We start from the raw sequence: 22,674 nt of genomic DNA, 5'->3' as shown, positions 1-22,674 counted from the left end.
ATAGGTCATCTGCAACTCCTCATCAATAATCCCCAGTTATTATCACAAACAAGTAAAACATGTGATTATTCTCATACAAATAAAGCATTAAATATACCTATACTCACATACAATTCTGTTCTGTTATACATCCATTAAGTGCTTAAAAGGAAGAATCATTACCATTTTGCAGATGGAGAAACTATGGCTAACAGAGGCAGAGTAACTTGCCTGAAGCAACGCAAAAGGTAGAAAGAAGATCAGAAAAGGGAATATAATGCAAAAATTCTAAGTCCTCATTCAGACAGTTAACAAGTCAAACCTTTTTATGGGAAGATTTTACAAAACCCACTGCAAACATTATTCAGATTTTGTTGTTGTTTTTGTTTCTTGGAAGAACATTCAAACATTCATTCAAAATGTCTGCAGTCCAAATCCTGTTGCATGGAGTTAGTAGATCTAAAGGCAGAGGTAAGCTGGCTATAAATAAGCCATAGTGGTTTTACCATTCCAGCTGAATAAAACCAGTAGGCACTGAATAAGTGTCTTCCTACACGTGTACCACAAGTGCACAATTGTGTATCTTTGAGAAACTTGAGAAGGTCGGTTATAAGATGCATAAGGAGTGGATTTTTTAAAGTAAACGTGTGAGGACGAATTGTCCTTTTGTGTAATTTCACTGATTACAACCCCTTAACATAAGAGAAAAAAAGGTACTTAAAAAAAAAAAAAAAGACAGCTTTTCTTTATGCCTGGAGGTGACAAACTTTCTGGATTATATTCTGCCTTTACCTTGTAAAGTAGCTTGTAGCCTGGAGGTCTGAGTCCTGAGGACGGAGCTTATCATAGACATACTTCAAATCCTGAACGCTCTTCAGCTCAGGCAATCCTGCATGCAGCATCTTTAAGTAAAGAAATATCATTACTTCCTTGTACTACTAAAAATAAAATTAAATTAAATGGGGCCAACTGAGAAAAGGAAGGATTTACACAAAAAGGGCTTTTTCTAAAACACAAAGTTTTGCTGATCTCTAAAGTTGTTCTGGTGCTAGAGCAATGCTTGGAATACTAAAGTGAACATATTGCACTGTAAACCTTCACACTGAGGTACCAGAAAGAGAAACTGGTGAAAATCACCAGTCTATTTGAACTATTTATTTTCTATTCCGATGTCACAATCTCAATATATGCATTGCTAATCTTCCTTCATAGCCTTCTAATGGTGATAATGGGAAGACAACAGGATGCTGAGAAAATGTAGCCACCTAAACAATAGTAACCACATTTCTGTTATGCTGACAATGAAAGCGAAGACCTAACCCTATTTAGTGCTACATCACCTTCTCATCTGTAACTACAGCTTCCACCAGCACTGCTCTGGACTCCTCCTGTAAAAGGATCATAGAGTCATTACCTTTACAGTCAATGGAGGAGAAAGATCCCTTTAGATTTTGACTCACAGCAGGAGCCCTGACTTGGCCACTCAGAACTGACCTCTGAAAGAAACATATCGTTCCCCTTGCATGACGGATGGAGCTGGTCTAGTTAGTTGGCAAGGTTAGGTTAAAAAGACAAATAATACAACTATTTCCCTTGCAAAGTTACAGCACAATGAGCAGTGTAGACAACTAAGTGCGTCCAGTTGACCATACATCTCTCTCCAGCCAATATAAAATGTCACAACAAAAATCTTTTTGATTCACTTCAAAACATACTGATTTTTTTCAATGATCACAGTAATTTGAGAGCGATGTTTTGTGTGTAATGGAGAAAAAAAATCACTCCTTCACATTGCTCAGAAGAAAACGTATATGAATTTGCAGTCACTGCTGTGCATTCTTCATTGACATTTATGTCTACTGCAGATAGAACGTCCCGCTGAGTTTTGCAGATAATGGCAAAGAAAAAAAGGAAACACTGATTTTATTTTAAGGTTTGGTTGAGGGATAAATAGAGGAAAGGGAAAAGGGATGAGGGGAGGGTGTCATTTTCCTTATTACTTCAAACCTTCTCAATATTTTTACATCAAGTTTCAATATTTTGTATGTTTTCTTTTTGGCATTATGAGGAAAATCTTGCTTCATATAAGGCCAAATCAATACTACCACTGGACCTTTAGATTGCTGTCTCACAGAGTTCTGGCTAGCAAGGAGCAGAAAGACAGAAAGCTCAATGAGGAGAATGTAAGTAGCTTGTTTTCTTGATTGAGTGAAACTTGGTGAGTTGAGAACTCGGACAATAACAACATTCAGCACTTAGGGATACACACTGCAATTTACGTCTCCAACACATTTATAAGAAAGGTAACAACTCCTGTCCCCTTTTAAAATTAAAAGGGTTGTTTCATAGACAAATTAAGCTTCTTGCCATTCATTAGAAAATAGAACAATGACAGATCTGAACATAATCGGAATGATCCATACTGTGACTGCAGAATGAGATTTTTTAGGATCCCTGAACTGCAGAAGGGGGAAAGTCATTTGCCAACCCCAAAAATGTCTTCACCTGGGTGGTACCTACACACTGTTTTGCTGGCTGCAAGAGGTCGTAGAGGGTTATTACACTGCTTCATCCCTCTTGCTTCATATAGCATATCTATCTTGTTTCCCCTCATGGAGGAGGCTTCTAAAAATGTGGCTAGTATTTCTAGATGTTAATTGGACAAGAGATGGAACAACTGTTCAGAAAACAACTACAGGTTGCCTAGGGAAACTCAAATACTAAATGTGTAAGTTTAAGCATCTGGATTTATCCCCCCTTGTTTGACCACATGTATGTCTTGACCTACCACACTTAACCATCTCAGGCCTTCTTACTTGCTGAGTGGAACTGCTTATGCTCTCCTTGGGCTTGGATTCAGAGCTCGTGTGTGAAGCTCAGCCCACCAATACATGTAAAAATGAATAGACTTGGTGTCAGGTTTCCACGCACAGACCTCCAAAATGGGAATGTTTCCCTGGTGTTTCTGAGCTGTAGGAAGGTGAGATGATTTGTCTGGGGACAACAGTCTCAGGTCTTACCTGTTTCTTGTCACACCACACGCAAGTGCATCAATTACTTGCTGTCTAGTGTCACCTCTAAGCACTTTTTAATAATTTTCTACTTGAAAAATCTTTATAACAGTAATGTATTCTGCACTTTTTTAAACTAGTCAAAAGGTGTTTGTGTCCTCCTATCAGCCTTTGTTTAATAGCTCACATCAATTCTTTAACGAGAGCAAATCTAATGAACTACAGGCATTTATACAGCTGGACACTGTCAGCAGACTCTTGGGTCTCCCACAGATGTTTCTGCTTTTCAAAGTGATGCAAACTTCATGGATTATTTCTTACTCCCAGCAGAAAATGTTGGAACAGTTCTAGAAATATGCTGCTCACCACTATGAAAAAGCATTAAGTCCCATACTGGGAAAAAAATCATGAAAACACTTTGCTAGAAACCACTAACAGTTACTGACCATTCAGAGCACTGTTTACAGCTCTTGTCAAGCTGTACTTTTTGGAAATGGACATATTGTTTGGATTTTTTAACCATGCTTTACAAACAGTGTCTTATAAAACAGAATGTGGCAGGGGAAGGAGAGCTAAATGATGCAGATTTCCAGATATTGAGAGGTATCTTAGGCTGTCATTGATACACACAGGCAGCGGTTAGTTTGTCTTGTACCTTCCTGATAACATCTGATATTTTGAGTAGAAATGAATTCAAAGTATGACTTCACACTCTATTTAGTTTTCTTAACTAAAATAGTTTCAGAACTAAACCATGTTGATACCTTCTTCCAACCAACACTCCATTTCAAGTACAGAACCAGACTCACCTTTCCAAACATCATTGGCAAAAACAAGGCATGCACAACTCATCTAGTTTGTTTAATTTCCTTTTGACATCAAGTGCTCATCAATGAGGTGTGAGTACACTGCCAGTTATTTTTCAATTATGAAATGCAACACAATTGACTGAACTGCAGCTCATTGACCAATGCTGAAACATATTTGTATCCTGAATTTTAGCTCAGCACTCAAAGAACAGCAGAAACAAAAGAAAAGGCAGTATGCCCTGAATATAGACAAACCTGAGCTATATCCAGGCAGAGATAGCTATGTATTTCAGAGTTCCTGCTGGGAACATTTTCCTAACACTCTCTCTATATATTATCTCAGAGTAATCTAACATCAGTATTTCTGCTGATTGCAGAAGGAGGGACTGACTGCACTGAGGACCAGGGGGCGAACAGGAGATGTAGCTATATTTGCAGCATGCAGTTTTAGGCAACCTGTCCAAAAATGCAGAGATAACTGCTGTGGATGAGGGGGCATGGGTGCTCTTGAGCTTTCCAGAGACTCTTTAACTTTAACTTTTAACTTTTAACTTTAACTTTTTAACTTTAACTTTAACTTTAACTTTAACTTTAACTTTAACTTTAACTTTAACTTTAACTTTAACTTTAACTTTAACTTTAACTTTAACTTTAACTTTAACTTTAACTTAGATAGTATTTCCCAGAATGGCATTTTGCACTGCTTCCAGCCACTATGGTTACTATGTGTTTGGACAGGAGCAGGGTTGAGATTTGGGGCAATCCCTCCTGCTCTATATTGGGTAATCACACAATGTACCACTGCATGAGAATCCATGGACAAGACAGAGGCAGGACAAGGAAATTCTTGCTGTTTCTCACCCCCTCCTTCCCCCCTCCACCACTGCAGAAGCTGGAGACAACAGAGCTGTGTTTATGGAGTAACATTTTGGCTGTACCCCAGTTTCAGCAGGAATTCTGGTAATAACTTCATATAGAATTGTCATGCACAAACATTACCTAGGCTTTGCATTGGGCCCTGGACATAAGTTTTGGATTAATAGTCTAACCAAGCATATAAACAAATATTAGTTAATTTAATATTCTCATTCTACCCGTGAGAGGGGAAAATTATTAAGGTTTCATGCACAAGTACTTAAAAGATTCCATAAAGAACTTATGGAATCTGCCACAGCACGTGAATCAGCATGAATACTTAAGGGATAAAAAACACCTAAAGATCTTAGAATTCTATACAAAAGGATATTAAAATCTGTCTTAATATAGGTCATACTCCTTTATTTGCCATCTTAAAAAGGGAGTGTGGAACTGTGCAAAAAACCCACTCCAATGGCATCACTGGTAGCTGCAGTGTTGCTACATACTTTTACATCAGTCAATGTGTGAAACATTTAGTTTTCTTTGGCTTGCTGTAACCATAAATGAGGTTGGTCAATGACTGCTTGAAAACCTTGAAAAATGACTGAGTGAAAATTCCTGAATGTAGACCTTGCACCCAGGTTCTTTTACAGCTTTCAGCTATTTTATAAAAAACAAACAAACAAAAAACAAGTGGCAGCTTAGCTTTTCTTTTCTTAGAAATTAGTACATGAAATTGCATATTTTCTTTGGACAGGAAGTGCCAGCACTAACATTTTCTGGAGTGCAGCTTGATACCTCTTCAAATCATAGTGCTACAGGAGGCAGTTGAGAATTGTTAAAAGGGAAGAGAACACCAGAGGAAATTGATTTTTGGTTTCATCTTCAAGTTTCTTACCATCTCCAGCAGGTTCAAGAGTAACTGGCTGTGTTTCCTGACTATATTATAAGCTCGACAACAAAGCTCCACAAACTCTTGAAAACGCTGTGGGTTTTTTCCACCTTCTGTGATGAAATACTCCATCTCTGATGTGAAGATGAAAGGAGCTCGGTCCCTTGAAAAGAGAACAATTACGTGAGAAATTTCATTTAAAATAGCAAATCATGCAAGACGGTTAATATTTGTGACTCATTATTCATATTTGTTTTTCCAGTATTATCTTCCTCATTATTTCATCTCTGCTTTCCTCCAGTGTGGACAGGTCTATTGGTCTATCTGGTATCCCTGACTAATTGGGGCAGAGACAGATCTCACAGCAAGAGCTTCCCAGTAAGAAAGACAACAACTGAACAAGTTTGGGGCTTACTTATTTTTCTCTGGCTTTTCTTTACTTTTCTTTTTAAATTCTCATTGCTTTAATTTCTTGACTTCTGCCTGAAAGTGAATCTGGAAACATGTTCACTCCTAGTATTGAAATATTTAAAAGTTGTTCTTAAACAGGATGGGATATAAATATTAACTCCCTACTAGGTGAGAAGTGAATTAAAGAAAAAAACTGCAACCCCACAATCCAAAAGCAACAACAAAAATATATAACATATGATGTGATCATTAAATATACACCATTCTGAAGGGATGTTTCTAACTTGAGTTACCACAGAATAAACCCCAATACATTCTCTTGTTCTCTGTACAGTTACTCTGTATTCACTCTGGAGTAAATGAGGTGCAGAATCTGAAACCATGTCTTGCCTTTTTTCTTATCACTAGCAATGTTTGTGACTATGACATGCTATTGAAGTAAAAAACAAATTAGCCAGGCTTCTGCTAACAATCCTATCATCTGATAGCTTTAGAAAAGACAGATATACTGCATCTTAGCACAGACAAAACTACTGCAGCGATTTTCTCATCACAACTGTGTATACAGATGCACGTACACAGATTAGAGGGCTATATCGCACGGAAATACACACAGTTGGTTAACCCTTAAATCAAAATAAACTTGAGTAAACCAAATACTTTTGGGAAACTAATGCAGAAACAAAGTTGAGAATGTCTGTTTCTTGCTAAAACCTCAAATGTGGGCATAGCCTACTCTGCTTGCTGATTCATTCATAAACAAGACAGAGAAGAATTTCCTTGGAAATTTCATCATTTTCCTACAAAAAATGTTTGTTTTGTTTTACTGAAGAAAGTCCAGTTGCCATGAGATTCTAGGCTGCAGATGGGAGTCTCAGTTACATGAAATGCCAAATGACCTTCCCTTTATTTCTGGAATATTACTTTTGTTGTTTACATTGAAGATAACTTTGAGAACAGACACCCTACAGGCATCATTCATCTCAAATCAGCCCGGGTCTTTTTTTTTTATTTATTTAATTATTTTTTTTAAAATATTTTTTAAGTTTTTTAACATATTATTCCATTTCAGTTAGGTAGTATTAGGAAATATGAAAGTCTCCACAATATTGATTCTTATTCTTTCCTTCCACATTTTTCTGTATCATGCAAGATGTGAGTTCACAGTGTGACAGTTATGTTACAGTAAGACTTTTTCACAGTGATTGTGTAGTTTTGTGCTGTAGCGCTCAGAGAATTACAAAACTGACTCTATTACTGATTTCAGAGAGCAAGATCCATCCCAGATCCATCTCTTATTCATTCATCTTACAGCTTATCTTCTGTCTATCAGTGGTATCTAATGTAGATGTTAAGTATTAATTAGTTAGGTTCAATTAGGGTCACAGAAGTCAATTTGTTGAAACCAATAAGTAAAAGAGATTGACCCAGAAAATAAGCAATGTTAACATTTTCACTTATCTGTGGGTAGACATCCAACCTAAAACGTGATTTGAAAGCTTTCTAGCACCTTGAGAATGCTTAAAAAACAAAACTCCGTTTCTTGTCCATAGTGGGGTATTTGGGCTAAAATATCCCAAGCCAAAATTACTGCTCTAAATTTACCATAATGTGTACTATGTTCAAAGCTTATATTTGATTTCTGATGTCCAGCTGCACGAAGAGACACAATTACACTATGAAGACATAGCCCTTTCTGAGCTAGTTCAAGTATCCCACGTTAAGCTACTTGCTTAAAACAGATAGTTACATCAGAAATTACTTTACTGGAAGAAATATCGTGTTTAACATTGCTGGATTGGGCTGTGGGCCAACTTCCACATAATGCATTGACTGCAACATTAGTCAATTCCCTTACTGCTGTTGTTAAAGGATCCATTTGAACACATAACTGATATGTTAGGATTTATACTACTTACAGGTTAATTTTACTTGTGAGATAATTTTATGCAGTTTTACAAGGTTCTTAAATTTCTCAGTATTATTGAAGATTTTTTTTTTTAATGCTGTAGGGCTCTCCGCCCTTATTAACCTGCAAAATATGATATAGAAATTTGCTTTCCGCTAAAGCATATAAGCCTGATTTTGCTCAAGGTATTGTAGTATCAGAACCTCGCCCCCAAGTAACCCCTGCAATGAGTCAGACACTAAAGCTCCATGCTTGCCTGTGTTTAAGTAAGTTGTCCACTCAGAAAGGGATCACTTTGCAATTGAAATAAAAAACATGAAAACAACCTAGTATAAGAGACAAGATCCATGAGAAGGAAGAACAGAGTCATTTGTCATGATAATATTAAAAAGTAAAGTTTCAGTGGAAAGAGATACTCATTGAACAGTAGGTTAAAGATTCTGAAAGAAAAAAAAAAGAAAAAACAATTGACAGGGCTGAACGTCTGTGTAAATAGGCAAAATGTTCTTTGCTGTTTTCACAGACTCCTCTGCAATACAAAAATATGGAAGGTCATAGTCTAAAAATTACTCCAGAAAAATTACATACAGGCAAGTGTAAGTCACCATCCATCATGCATGGGAAAACTTACATCAGCAAATGATAGTGGATGTTTTAGCTTGCATAAGAAAAAAAGCGATGACTGCTCTGGTTTTGCATGAGCTTTTTAATTTATCACACATACATGTGCAGATGAACTTCACCCAGGTGTACAGCCTATGTTTCTATATTTAAGCCATCTCTAACCAATAGCCTTCTTTATGGCACAATATCTTAAATAGTATTACAGATGGCATTTACTGAGAAGATTTGCAAAGTATCCAAAAGCTTGTTAATAACTATGAAAGACATCACTTATTTGAACATAACCCTATTACATAATTTGTTCAAATGAAATTATCTAAAAGATCTAAACATTAAAAACTTTATACCCCCAAACATACTCAAGATCACAGATAAAACCTATAATACTTTAAATCCATGGGATGCGCAAGGACCAATAATTCTGTACTACAGCAATGGGAAAATAAGCCATAGCCTAAAATTTGTATCTATTACAATTCTTTTTTTCCCATGTAATTAATGAAATAGCTGGCTTTAGTTTAACAAAACTAGTAAGATTAGGTACTTTCAAGGAAAATACTTTTACTATGATATCCCTGTAGAAGACCAAAATCCTTTTTTTTTTTTTTTTCTTGAGTACCACCATTTCTAGAAAAAAAGCCTTATTGAGACAATTGGTGTGACTTGAGGTGGACCACAGATGTACAGTGTATAATCCCCTCAAAATCATTAAATCTATCTTGTCACATCTCTCTCTCTCTCTCTCTTCCTCCTCTTTTTCCCCCTGCCACTAAAGACCTAGATGAGATTAATAAGCCTTTTTTTTTTTTTTTTCTATATGGGAAATCAGTCAAAAAGGCAATACCCCAATTTATGCCAGAGCCTGATTGCAATCCTGGACATTTGTCCTCGTTTCAATTAGGATAGAGGGATAGAGTTAATTTTCTCTTAGTAGCTCGTAGGGTGCTATGTTTTGGATTAGGATGAGAAGAGCGCTGATAACATGCTGATGTTTTAATTGTTGCAGAGCAGTGCTTACACCAAGCCAAGGCCTGTTCAGCTTCTTGCTCTGTCCTGCCAGCGGGCAGGCTAGGGGTGCACCAGGAGCTGGGAGGGGACAGACCCAGGACAGCTGACCCAAACTGGCCAAAGGGGTATTCCATACCATCTGACGTCATGCTAAACAATATATAGGGGCGGCTGGCCGGGGTGGGGGGGGCAGCTGCTTGGGGATAGGGTGGGCATCGGTCAGCGGGTGGTGAGCAATTGCATTGTGCATCACCTGTTTTGTACACATTATTATTAGTAGCACTATTATCATTATTATTATTATTGTTATTATTATTTTCCTGTTTTAATAAACTGTCTTTATCTCAACTCACAGGCTTCGCTTTCCCGTTTCTCTCCCCCATCCCAGAAAGGGAGGGGGGAGGGTGAGCAAACGGCTGTGTGGTGTTTAGCTGCTGGCCGGGTTAAATCACAACAACATTAAAGAGTTTTGCTTTACTATGGCTGTGACAAAAGAGTGTACTCACATCATGCACTCATGCAGGGAAAAATAAGTTTAGTTTTATGTTTTCGTGGTTGTTATTGTCGTTGTTGTTGTTTTCCTTGTTTACTGCTTTCAGAGATATAAGATTTTCATTGGAATGTGTTTTACAATTCCTCTGGAGATTAAGAATGTTTGGATAATATGTCATCAGAGAAAGGAAAGAAAGGAAACCTCAAGCAACTGAACAGATCATCATGCAAAAACAAACTTAGTTTGTGTTGATGGGAACACTTATTAGAACTTTACTATAGGCTAGAAATATGTTGCATTCTTAGAAGACCAGTAGGATCATCAGGCTTTGTTATGAAATAGTAGATGTAACCTGATTAACTATTTTTTTAAGATAAACAATGGCTTTAGTCTTTCCTATTATGAATCTCACAGTACAGAACATTCAAGATAGATACACTGACTGTATTTTATATAAGTAGCAAAAGCATATGAGATAATCAACAACAACTGAACTTTACTCTGACCCAATCTAAACTTCTTAACAGTGTTGTTAGTGTTGTTTAAGGCACATGCAATAATACAATGGGACAGAAACAGATTAGTTTTTTGGATGTAGTCAAAATTGTCATATGGACATAAGAGATAGTGTGAAAAGCACTACAGAAATGTTTGCAATTTAAAAATCATCTGCTCAGTAGCATAAACCCCTGTATATTCCCTGACTACTTTAAAACCACATAGGCTGAGTCAAGAGTGATGGATAGGTTTCAGCACGATTCTGTGGAATTTAGATGTATCCAGTAAAATAGGAAAAGCTTTTAGGGAATGTTTGAATGCTGACATCTTTTGCTCTATGGAAAAAGCTGAAAGCTTACTGAAGAACACACACACACACACACTAAATGAATATGAATGCTTATTTCTATAAGCTAAGTGAAGATACCTAATCACTGTAATGATATACATATACATATGTATATATTTGCAGACATAGAAAAAAGAAAACATGAGCAAATGTATCCCCTGCTTATATTACAGAATGAAAAAGTAAACAACTGCACAGCACAATTTATCTTAAGCAAGCATACATAGAGTCATAAAAAGATATGCCTGGAAGGGCAACCACAAGAGATACTCCATCTTTCTCCTTATGCCAGGACAAGATCAACCATAATCATACTTCTGAGATTCTTATTTATCCTATTTTTAAAGACGTAGTGACAGAGCTCTTCTACATCCTTCCTATTGGATTTCTGTTCCAGTATCTCCCCTCACAGATTTTTTTTCTTAATGCCTAATCTAACCTTGCTGCACTTTCATCCTATTAATTCTTGTTCTTTCCTAAGGGAACATGAAGATGCTGTCTTCTTTACAGCAGCCTCTACTGTATTTGCAGACTGTTATCATGTCTTTCCTCAATCTTCTGTTGACAATTGTTCCAACCTTTCCTCATATGTCTTGTTTTCCAATTGTCTGATAATTTTAGTTACTTTTGTCTGGACTCCTTGTAATGGGTCCACATCTTTCTAAAAGTAAAATGTTGAAAGTATTCCAGCAGAAGTTTTACCAGTGTTTCATGAAGCAAAAAGATTACTTCACATCTCATGCTTTACAATTCAATATTCTATCATCAACTTATATTCAACTTGTCTGTAGTACAACTCTCAGATTCCTTTCTGTAAAACTATCTATCACGGCTAAGTCCAAATTTCATCATGGTCAAAAGCTCTTGTAATAGGTGTCTCCTGAACAGTCAACAAACATATTCTCTATCTCATCATACGAGCTACTAATGAAAATATCAAAAGACATCAGTCCTATCACAAACCTTATGGAATGCTACTTGGTGTATTCTTACATCTTGACACTGAAACACAGGCTGGTAATTTCCATGAATGGTTGTTAAGGCAGTTCTGTGCTTTTTATAAAGTATGAATACTTCCTTTGCTGGACTTGACGTCAGTTTTCCCATTGACTTCAATTATGGTTGTTAACACTTACAGTATCATTGGCTCGTATTGCAAATCTATGTTCATCTTTGTTTAGAAAACTTTTCTGGTTTCTGTTTATTTTACTGAAGAAATATTGCAAACTGTTCCAAAGATATGTATCTGCTCCTGAAAAGAGTAAAAAATTTCTTGCTGAGACTTATTTCTCAAATCACCCAAAACTGACATATATCCATCCGTATCTAAACAGAATGACAGTCTAAATTTCAATTGCCAGAGTAATTATGATGCTTTAGAATGGGATAGAAGAGATAAATGAATTAGCAAATTTTAAATAGCTTTCCCCCCCAAAAAAAACCAAAAAAAACAACAAAGAAAAAGAATATATTTTTCCTGAGGGATTTACCCTGAATTATATTTTTGATATCTTTTATTTCCAGTAGCAGAGAGATGGAGACTCACTTGGCTAAACAGGGAACTCATGACTAAGCTTCAAGGCAAAAAGGACATATATAGGAGGTGGAAGTAAGGACTGGCTACAAAGGATAAATACTGAAACTCTGCTGGGGCATGCAGAAATGGTGTTAGGAAAACCAAAGCTCAACTAGAATTAAAACTGGCAGTGGACACGAAGGGAAACCAGAACTTCTACTGATGTATCAACAACAAAAGAATGAAAAAGCAAATGTGGGCCTGCTGCTGAATGGTGTTTTACTGACATGGGAGCACAGATAAGGCTCAGGTGTTCATTGCCTTCTTTGCCTCAGTCTTCACTGAACAGGCCCCTCTGGTGTCTGTGCTGACAGAGTTCAGGGAGGAGACAAACTGTCAGCAGTGGTTGAGGCTTGAATCTGGGATTACTTCAGAGAACTTGACCCATACCACTTCGCGGTAGTAGGTGGCCTACATCCGATGGTGTCAAGGGAGCTGGCAGATGTCATTCTCTCACATGAACATCTGCTTTCCCTTGCCATCCTGGCGTGCCCTTCCGAAAGAGCCTCCATCTATCTGTTGCAGCAGCCCAATCATGTGAGCTATCCCACCATGTCTCTGTGATCTTGGTGAGATTGTAGCCTTGTAACTCTGGACAGACCTCTAATTACTCCCATTAGTTTCTCACGAGGTATGTGCTAGTATAAGCAAACTTCAGAGAGGCACCCAGTTGTATTTATTTTCCAGGAATCTCCACTGCCCAATTCAATAAGCATAGATTATGCTGCCTCTCCTTTGGTACATGCAACGTCTCAGATGTGATCTGGTAACTCTCCTTTTCATCATCTCTTACCCTGCACAGTCTGCTGTCCCCCACATGAAACTGCTTTACTTGGTGACATAGAACCTCCACCAGTGCACATTTCCAGTAGCCTGCATCAGGAGCTTGCATTTCCTGAAGCAAGAACACCATCTCCCCAGTAGCCTCTATCAGGAGCTTGCTTGAGGCGAAAGCCTCTAACATTACAGTGGTAGCTGTACACACAGCCAAGCATTGCGATTAATGGTTTGTTGCCTGTAAGTAAGAAGCAGACCACAGGGGTTTACTCTAGGTCCTATCCTGTTCTGTATGTTTATCAACGATCTGAAGGAGAAAAGAGAATGCATCCTCACCATGTTTGCAGATGGCATCATACCAGGGGTGAAGCTAAAGTATGGCAAAGCTGCCACTCAGAGGGCCTCAGGCTGGAGAAATGGATGAACAGGAATCTCACAATATTCAGCAAGGAATAATACAGAGCCCTGTCCCTGGATGGAAGAGCCCCTGCAACCACACAGATTGGGGCCTGCCCTCTTGGAGAGCAGCACTATGGAAAGGGTACAGGGCCCTGGTGGCAGCACACTAAGCATGAACCAGTAGTGGTGGACCAAGTATAATTCTTGGAAATGATGAAGACTAACTGCATCTTGGTCTGAATTAATGGGGGTGTAGCCAGTAGACCCCCTTTACCAAGTACTTTTTAGATCACACCTTGCCAAATTAAGAAAGATGTCACTAAACTGGAGTAAATTCAGCAGAGGGCCACCAAGATGTTTGGAGGGCTGAAGCACTTGCCTACAAGGAGAGGATGAGGGAGGTAGGCTTATTTACCTAGGGAAAGACCAGGTTTTCAGGAAACCAAATAGCAATCTTCTAATACCTATAGGAGGTTACAAAAAAGATGGAGCCAGGCGAGAATAAGAAAGGTGAAAAATTGAACAGCTGAGGTTATGACTGACAGTAAGGGGGAAACAAACAAACGAACAAAAAAGCAACAAAGACACAAACACAAACCAAACAAACAGTCAAAAAACCCACCTTCAGTATGAGAATAATTAAATATTGAAACAGGTTTCCCAGAGAAGCTGTCCTGTGAGGTTTTCAAGATTGAACTAGACAAAGTCCCAGGTAACCGGTCCTGAATTTTGTGTTTTCTTTATCCCCTTGATACTTTCATGGAAATGCTCCAAAACACATTGAACATCCTTGGCTCAGGTAAACTGTATGGCCTGGACATTCAAAACATTCATATAATATTTTTGACCTACGGTCTTTACCCAAATGACCAGAGGTCAAATCAATACCAGACAACAAGGTTTAAACTCTATTTCCTGCCATTTCTACTGCTGTTTGAGATATCTACTGTATAAAAAGTTTCTAAATGTAAATTTGAAATCTTGCCTCCAATTACAACTTTACCCATCTCATTTTTATATTAATATCTATTTTTTAGCAACAGAAACATCAAACTAGAAAGGATATCCTAGATTCCTTAGGCAACTGAGGATGGTTCTTAAACCATTATGGTCTTATTTGTTCCTTACATTACTTCTTCTTAATTTTACTTTGCTATTATTATTAATTTTAATCATCAGAATCTTAATGTTAGCTTCCCAGTTAAATCACTGTATTGGACAAACCCACTATTTTGCTCAGTAGTAAAAGTAATATTTCACACATTGCACTGGCCTATTCTAGAAGATTTATCTGTGTCTGTCAGTAATTGAATTGTTGACATTGAGATTTAAACATGCTTAACTGATATGGTGGAAAACAAGCTGTAATCCTCGCCTAAGCTAAGGGTTCTGATTCATCATTCTGTTAACATCTAGTTTCCCCATGTAAACTGAGCCACAGTACCTATTTATTTGTGCCTCTTTGCCTGTCCAAAGTGCAAGGGAATGTCACTTGACTAAAATATCTTCCACAGTGGGCCAAGAGAAGTTACTGAAATGGAAATTTGATTACATCTGTTCCCATAGGATTACTGTGCTAAGTGACAGTATAGCTAACACAAATATTGACAGCTAAGGTTAGACATGTTCCTAGTGTAGACCTAGCATTTGCATTGTGTATTGCCATGGGGACTCATTTGGGACCTTACCTCGTGACAAGACAATAGACTCATGATGGGAGAGCATAAACTAGTTTGAGACATCTCTTGATTATTTTTATACTATTTCCCCAGTCTTTACTGCGATCACTAGTTATTCTGCAGTCTGACCACAATTTATTCACATATATCACAGAATTTCAGATATGATGTACAGTTAGCTGCATGTATGTTTTGGAAGAATCCCCCTAAAAAATCCTCCCTCAAGGATGTTCTCTCTTCTAAGAACATACATGCAAACTTGCATCTTATATTGACTAGTTTAAAAGCACTACTGAATTCAGCACTACTGTGTCCAGTTATATTCTAGGGCTTCATGTCAGGATCTTTTATCCAGAGAGACACACGTGAAGTAGCCTGTATTCTGAGTCACTAGCAATCAGATTGCATAACAATTTTAAGGTGGATTTAAATACTTTATATACTTTATGTTCAGTAGCTGTATTTGAAATTGTTTGGTACAGCTTTCCTGATGCCTTATACCATTTTCTAAGACTATCACATTTTCCATGTTTGTTAGGAATTTTTTACCGTGTTGACAGAACAGTTGAGAATCAATCATAGGGAGACTGGAGCAATTCCTCTTGTTAATAAAGATGGTTGGACAACTGCTTTTTGTGTTCTGGCCAACCCTCAGCAGTGAAAAAAAGGTTTTAAATCTCAGTCATGAAAGATGCTTTAAAACAAGTGGGCTTATATCCCATATCAATTACTTATTCAGCTAACAGGTGTTTTCAGAATGAGATGGCTGTTTGGAAAATACAGTAGTAGATGTTTGTTGGATGTTTGTTTATCGCCATGCAAAATGGAGGAATAAATCAGTGAAGAAGAAATTGAAATTTCTTAGGGCAGGGTATGAAATGTACATGAATTAAATATATCAGTGTGCTTTCTGCTTAAGGATGAAGGACAAAGAGGTATTATTATGCAGAACAAGTTGAAACAGATACCAAATCTAAGCAACAGAGATTAATTTAAAATTGTTTGATGTATACAGACTGTGTGTGAGAACAGCTCCCCCAGATATAAATAGGTATGTAGAAAGCTTTGGAAGAAGAGATTTATTATAATAAAATGATTCTGAGTGTAGCAGGAAAGAGGAAATCTATGTCTCTTTAAAGAGTTATACTTTGAAAATGATAACAAATAAAACCATATAATCAAAGTCGACAGTGAACATAAAGTCTTTTTTCCCTTTTATTCCTATTTTATCGTTAAACCTCCTGTCTCTAGAGTCATGTTCTACAAAACTTTGTGGGGTAGCTGAGAGAAAAGGGGAAGAGGAAAGGGGAGAAAGAAACCTCTGAAATAGGAAGATGATAGGAAGTCACCAAAATAACTCATTTGCAGTAAATCTCCCAAACTGCAGGGAATTCCATTGGCATCAGTTCTCTAGCCCAAATAATTGTTAGCAAGAATATATGATAACTCCTCCAGGAAAGTGTCTGTTCCTAAAGATTGGAAAGCAGTCAATGCCTTGCTTCGGCAGAATGAAAAGCCACGAAGGATATTGGGAGTGGCAACAGATGGGAACTGGGTTCCAGGGAACTCATTTGAGCACAACAATGCACTTGGATGAACAGAAGTGGACAGGGTCAAATCAGTGCAGACACCGTATGGGGAAAAAACATGTTCCCCTTAACCATCTGAGTACTTCAAAAAGGATATCAAATAAAATCAAGGATATAAAGTGCACAGTGAATATAATTTACACAGAAAGCTTTAGCTGAATGTCCTCCACAAGAGGCTATTACTGAAAAATAAATATCCAATAGTAAAGCACAAACTACTATCCAATCTTGATAATTAGAGAAAGTATCAAAACAACAATAAACACCTACTGTTCAAAGCAGACGTAGATAACAGAAATGCATCTGAAACTCAAGACTGCAAATTGTGCTGGTCACATATTTCAGACCTGATTTGTGCTTTTGGTGTTTTAGTCATGACAATTATGGGTACCTAACTTTGGAAGTGATGGACTTCTTGCCTCATAAATTCAAGCCCCTTTAGGCCTTGTCACCTTTGAGGTGACACTGTTTCGCCTTTATGTCTTTATGCATATTTCGCCTTTCAGTCTTTACACAAAGACTTATATGTATGACTAACTTTAACCACTTGTATAATCTTACTAAGATCATTTGGATTACTAAAATGCTTTAAGTAATGAGATTAAATCTTTCTAAGCTTTCAGTCATATTTCTGGAAGGAAGCACAGAGGAAATGTTGAAAGTGGATGATGGCATGGAACTCTATACCTCACATAAACTACTAACTCCAGATTGATCATATTGGAAAAATAAATTTAACCTTCTGAAAATGAATTACTAGACAGGCACACCAAAATATTTAGAATAAAATTTTTCAGCAGGTAATACAGGCTAGTCCAAAGTAACAGTTTGATTGTATGTTAATTTATTTTTCAACTTTCACATTTTAGACTCTTCCTTTAAGGATTACTCTAAGTAATATATATATACATATAAAAAAAAAAAAGGAAAAAAAGGAAAAAAAGAAAAAATATGAAATTCTCAATTTTCTAACTTATCTCTTGCCTATTTTTCCTAGTTTTAGGAAAAACATGGAAAACATGTAGATACTTTTTTTTTTTTTGACTGTATGCCAATATTGACATTTTAGAAAGAAATACCTGAAAAGAATGCATTTATTCAAATAAACACTTCCAGTAAGACAGGAATTTTAACTATTAACCCTAAAAATGAAATGTGCTACCTTTGAATTAAGAAGAGACACTTTTATACACGCTCACACTTTCTTAAGTGCTATTTAGTATAGGAAAATACTGACATAGGAAGAAAGTGTGGGAAACATAATTTTCCCATATTTTTGAAACTTCCTTCAAAAAACTGGAATTTCCCAGTGGAATAGCTAGATTGCTTCTAGTAATTAACTTTGCAGAAGAAATCAACTTAGCAGATTTAACTTCTGGGAAAACCACGCCAAGAAGCAGAATTAGTTTGGCAAAGAGACAAGAGGGTCCCTGTGATTCAGATCAGGGAAAGAAAGGTCAATGTCTGGGTATTTAAAAAAAGTAATGGACACTTAAGTTACCACGATGTGAATATATAGTGTGCCATTAGCTGGACTACTTCATATCTTGCCATCAGTTTTCAGACTTATTGACTAAAAAAATATAGGCAACAGTTCTTGAAGTGACTGGTAGTGGAGAGAATGAAACTGCTAAAGTTAGGATTAGTTCAGTTAGCTCAGGATTTAAATAAATATCTTACATCCTAATTCAGCAATGAAGAAATATTCAAAAGGAACTGGTCAGAACTGAAAGGAAGAAAAGACAATCAAAGAAAGTGTGTGAGGTACAGCCATTAGACTGACACCTTCTTCAGTGCCATTTGATGCCTTAGTCCTGTATGATTACATGGATAATATAACACTTATTTTAGTCAGAGTGGGTCTTAGATGATTGCCCTAGAATACTCAGTAGTTAAAGAATAAGACAGTTATATGAAATTAAATGACGGAATTTTCTTCATACAGTTTGAAGTATTCCTGAAGAATTCTCTACTTGAGGGGAATGTAAGGTCAAATTCAGTGGCTGGATTAAAGAATGAAAGAAGTCGAGTTTTATTACCACTAACAAAATGTGTCATTTAGTATGATTAAAACATTAAACAAATAAAAGATAATAAAGTCTCATGTTCAATAGGAAAGTTCCCTGTGTGAGTTTGGGAATAATCTCTCTGCCAAACTCTGTTATTACACTTTCGGTTAGATATATCATACGTCTACTTCCAACACTTCTTCTGAAAGATTAGTTCCGAGACCCAAGTAAAGATAGGCTATTAGTACTACTGAACATATTTTGCTGCACTGTGAAGGTACGTGGAACTGGAAAAGATAGAAAATTCCTGATTCTTCTTCCCTCTGAAATCAGGAAGAGCTGAGCTGCTGACTTTTGCCTTGGACTCTAAACTGAGCAGATTTATTGGATACCAGTTAAACATGGGGGCAGGAATTAGAAAAGTTAACTAAACCCTTGAATACAAAAATGAGCATGACTACATGAATCATATCAGCTTCAGAAGTTTCTCTGAAGATTCATATTGGATTTGATAGAAAGAACCGCAGCCCATGAATGACAGTGTTTGATTCTCAAAGCTGCCATGTATACCTTTGTTTTACACTAGAAGAAATGCCCCATAGCAGAATGTTGGAGAGGACCTACTGTTATGAAGCTTTATGAGGAATAAGAGCTTGCTAATGGCAAAAAGCACTCACTGAAAACAGAAAATGGACAATCGTGGCAAGCAAGTTATCTTCCTAACTTTTTAAAGGAATGTCCATTTTAAACATTTCGGATAGGGACTCCTTATCTATAAGCATTTACTCACTTGCATAATCTTTTTTTTTTTCTTTTCTTTTTTTTTTTTTTAAAGTTGTTTAGGGATTGGTATCAGATGCTTTCCATTCTTTAAAGCTACCTCCAGAACTTCACAAGCGTGTATATAGCATCTATGGTACAAAACCCCAAGGGTAAGCACAAATAATTCTGAAGACCTAGAAGCATTTAGTTGCTGTTTTATCAATATTATTTCAGGGGCATGGTATTGTTTGGGAGTGCAAAGAACCCGAATAAAAATCTAATAAGAACTCAAATAAAAAACTAATATAAAGATCTATTAAAGAAAGCAGAGCCTAAAACTATTTCAGGATTTGCATTGTGGGAATGGATAGATACAAACAGCATGGAGGGTTCTAAATTCTGAGAGAGCCTGAGGTTTGTGGGAAGTTGAAATGTGATATCCCTGGGTTCCTGTGTTACAAATAATATGCTACATTTTATGAAGGTGCATACAACTCAGGAGAACTATAGTTATTAATCTTGCACCTGCTCAGCTGCATGTAGGGACAGGGAAGACAAACATTGTCTCATGACATTCACAACCTACAGAAAGTGAGTCCTTGTTTTCCTAAGGAACCATGATGGAGTTAAGTGAAGGTCCTAAAATGTATCACCATTTTATTTTACATTTTAAGAGCAATATACTGCATGGAGAAGCAGGGAAAAAATGGCCACTATTTATGGAAGTTATTATTCTTTAAGTCTTTTTCATAGACTGAAAAGACAGTGGAGGAAGACTGAATGGTAAAACAGTAAAATCAACATCTGTTTTTATTATTGCTATTACATAATTTATGTTTAAATTTGATTATTGTGTGTCCCCTTGTATTTCGTTGGTTCTGCCTTTCACACCTAGATAATTCTTTGCTCATGAAAAAATACTGCTCAAGGAAATTCCTGCTAGGCTCCAGAAGTCGGTTTGCTGGAGTGAGGGATGCAGCACTTGTCTCTGAGTGTGCATGAGTATCTTTTTATGACTCTGCTCTGCTTTATTCTTTCCACAGCAAATAAGCAGGATTAAGAGAGCATATCTTGAATGATCGATGATAATTCTGAGCACTGCAACTAAATCTTTTGACTGCCTAGCTTAGAAGTACTTATTAGCCTCATCAGCTTCTTTCATACCAATACTCCCACTCTGTTACTTGTCTAAAACACTGAGATAGTTGAAAATAGTCAAAGGCCAGCCTGAGGGGGGAGGGAGGGAAGGGAATGAATAACTCCAACTATTAATCCTGGAAATTATTAGGAAACTTGGAAGAAAGTCACCACCCATACACACACTACTCATCACAGTTAGGGATCATTCACCCATTCTCTATTCTGCTATAACAGTTCCTTCATGCACTGAACACACTAACATTATCCTATCTTCTTTTATTACATCCCAATTAAGTCCTCCATAGCATGTTCACAGTAGGAACCAGAAGACATGATTACACTATTTTGTTTATCCTTATAATGGGATAGTCACCACAGATAAATACAAACAGAAAAATCACAGCCTCGTCCAAATAAAACAAGATATTTGCAAAATAGACCCTGACCTTACTGAAAACTTTGAAAGATAATGAAAAGATTATAATTTCACCCACAGAGGCATAATGTAATCATTCTCCATATCTACTTGGAAAATTTGGTTTATTCTCTGAACATGGCAAGGAAGTTGCCAATTAGACACATCTATTGTTTTGGATCCATTATAGGAATATTGTCAGGAAAAAAAAAAAAAAGATATCTGAATCCTTTTGACATAGGCCAGTCTACTATTCTGGCCATGACTGAGCTGTATCTAATTCAAATCTCTGGCAATACAAGGATTTAGATGTGGTTTTTGTTTGTTTTTTTTTTGTTTGTTTTAGACTGAAAGGGGATCTCTAACATCTCATTTTAATTACTTTTCCAGTCATTCCTGTATTTGTAAAGGTTTTGTGAACAACAGAAAGATGATGTCCTGGAAACTTCAGAAAAAAAAATCACTACCTTATTTGTATTTTTTTTCATGGGTGTTGGCAAGGTGGTAAAATTTCAGACCATTGTTTTCAAACTTACTATATGTGTTACTATAGATACTAACCTTCTTATACTTCCAAATGTCTGTGCATGACCTAAAAATCTTCCAAAATCTATGTGGAACATGCGTCCAGCATTTGTCAGCATTATGTTGTCATTGTGTCGGTCACAGATTCCCAGAATGAAGGTGACAACACACCAGCCAGCACAGGAATAAAAGAAATTTCTTATTGCCTAGTTAATAAAACAAAAACACTTATTAGAATTATGAAGAGACATAGCTGTTTGCGGTGCTAATAAGAAAAAATGTTTTTCTACAAATGCTAAGAATGTAGATAAAATTTAAACAGAGGACTGTTTTCAGTAGTAAACAAACAAGTAATACAGAAAGTGAAAAGTTACAATGTAACAAAAATTTTATGCATGAGGTATTCAACTTGTGATTTACAGACACTGGAATTCTGTGGAAAACTTCTGAGGTGAAATGTACCTAAGAAAAGCAAGCTTCTTTTAGGAAACTGACATTTTATGTTCGTTAGTCTGCATCTATACTGCAAAAGTAACTGTTTAGAAATACGATATAAAACCATTAATTGGACAAATTGCATTGTAAAGAAAGTGGGTTATTTTGCACAAATGCTTTGTACCTACATTGGTCTTTTCTTTCCAGAACTCATCTGCATTAAATCATCATTGATCAAGTCTCACAATATCCCAGCCCAAAGCATTCATCCCCATTTAACAGAAAGGAACTGAAATAGCAAAGGCTAAATCATTTTCCATATAGCATCTTCTAATCTGAATAGACTATAGGATCAAAACAAGTTCCATGTGGAGAAACCCAAGACAATGATAAAACCCCCAACCAGTCTATCTGTCCTGTTTATAACCTACTCCTTTGGCAAGCACTTTTACATAGTGGAGATGTGTACTTTCCTGATTAGCCTGCTTCATGTAAGTTGACTGGCTCATTCAGATTTATCCCAAGAA

General features: G+C 36.8%; 1 protein-coding gene across 6 annotated transcripts in view; it reads right to left on the bottom strand.

Annotated features, from left to right (window-relative positions):
- The window catches only part of PIK3C2G (phosphatidylinositol-4-phosphate 3-kinase catalytic subunit type 2 gamma), a 213,065-nt gene that overhangs the window by 53,075 nt on the left and 137,316 nt on the right, over positions 1-22,674 (bottom strand). For all 6 annotated transcript variants that reach the window (XR_010832254.1, XM_066999235.1, XM_013172899.3 and 3 more), the window contains 3 exons: positions 21,749-21,918; positions 5,556-5,712; positions 772-881 (listed from right to left, as the gene is read on the bottom strand). Coding sequence is in view for 5 of the 6 variants with exons in the window: in XM_066999235.1 (XP_066855336.1) it covers positions 772-881; positions 5,556-5,712; positions 21,749-21,918 (437 nt within the window). In the remaining variant the exon portion in view is untranslated. The remainder of the gene's footprint in view (positions 1-771; positions 882-5,555; positions 5,713-21,748; positions 21,919-22,674) is intronic.

This window comes from Anser cygnoides, chromosome 1, assembly GCF_040182565.1.
Source record: "Anser cygnoides isolate HZ-2024a breed goose chromosome 1, Taihu_goose_T2T_genome, whole genome shotgun sequence".
NCBI lineage: Eukaryota > Metazoa > Chordata > Aves > Anseriformes > Anatidae > Anser > Anser cygnoides.
This window is presented reverse-complemented; position numbering and strand designations above follow the sequence as displayed.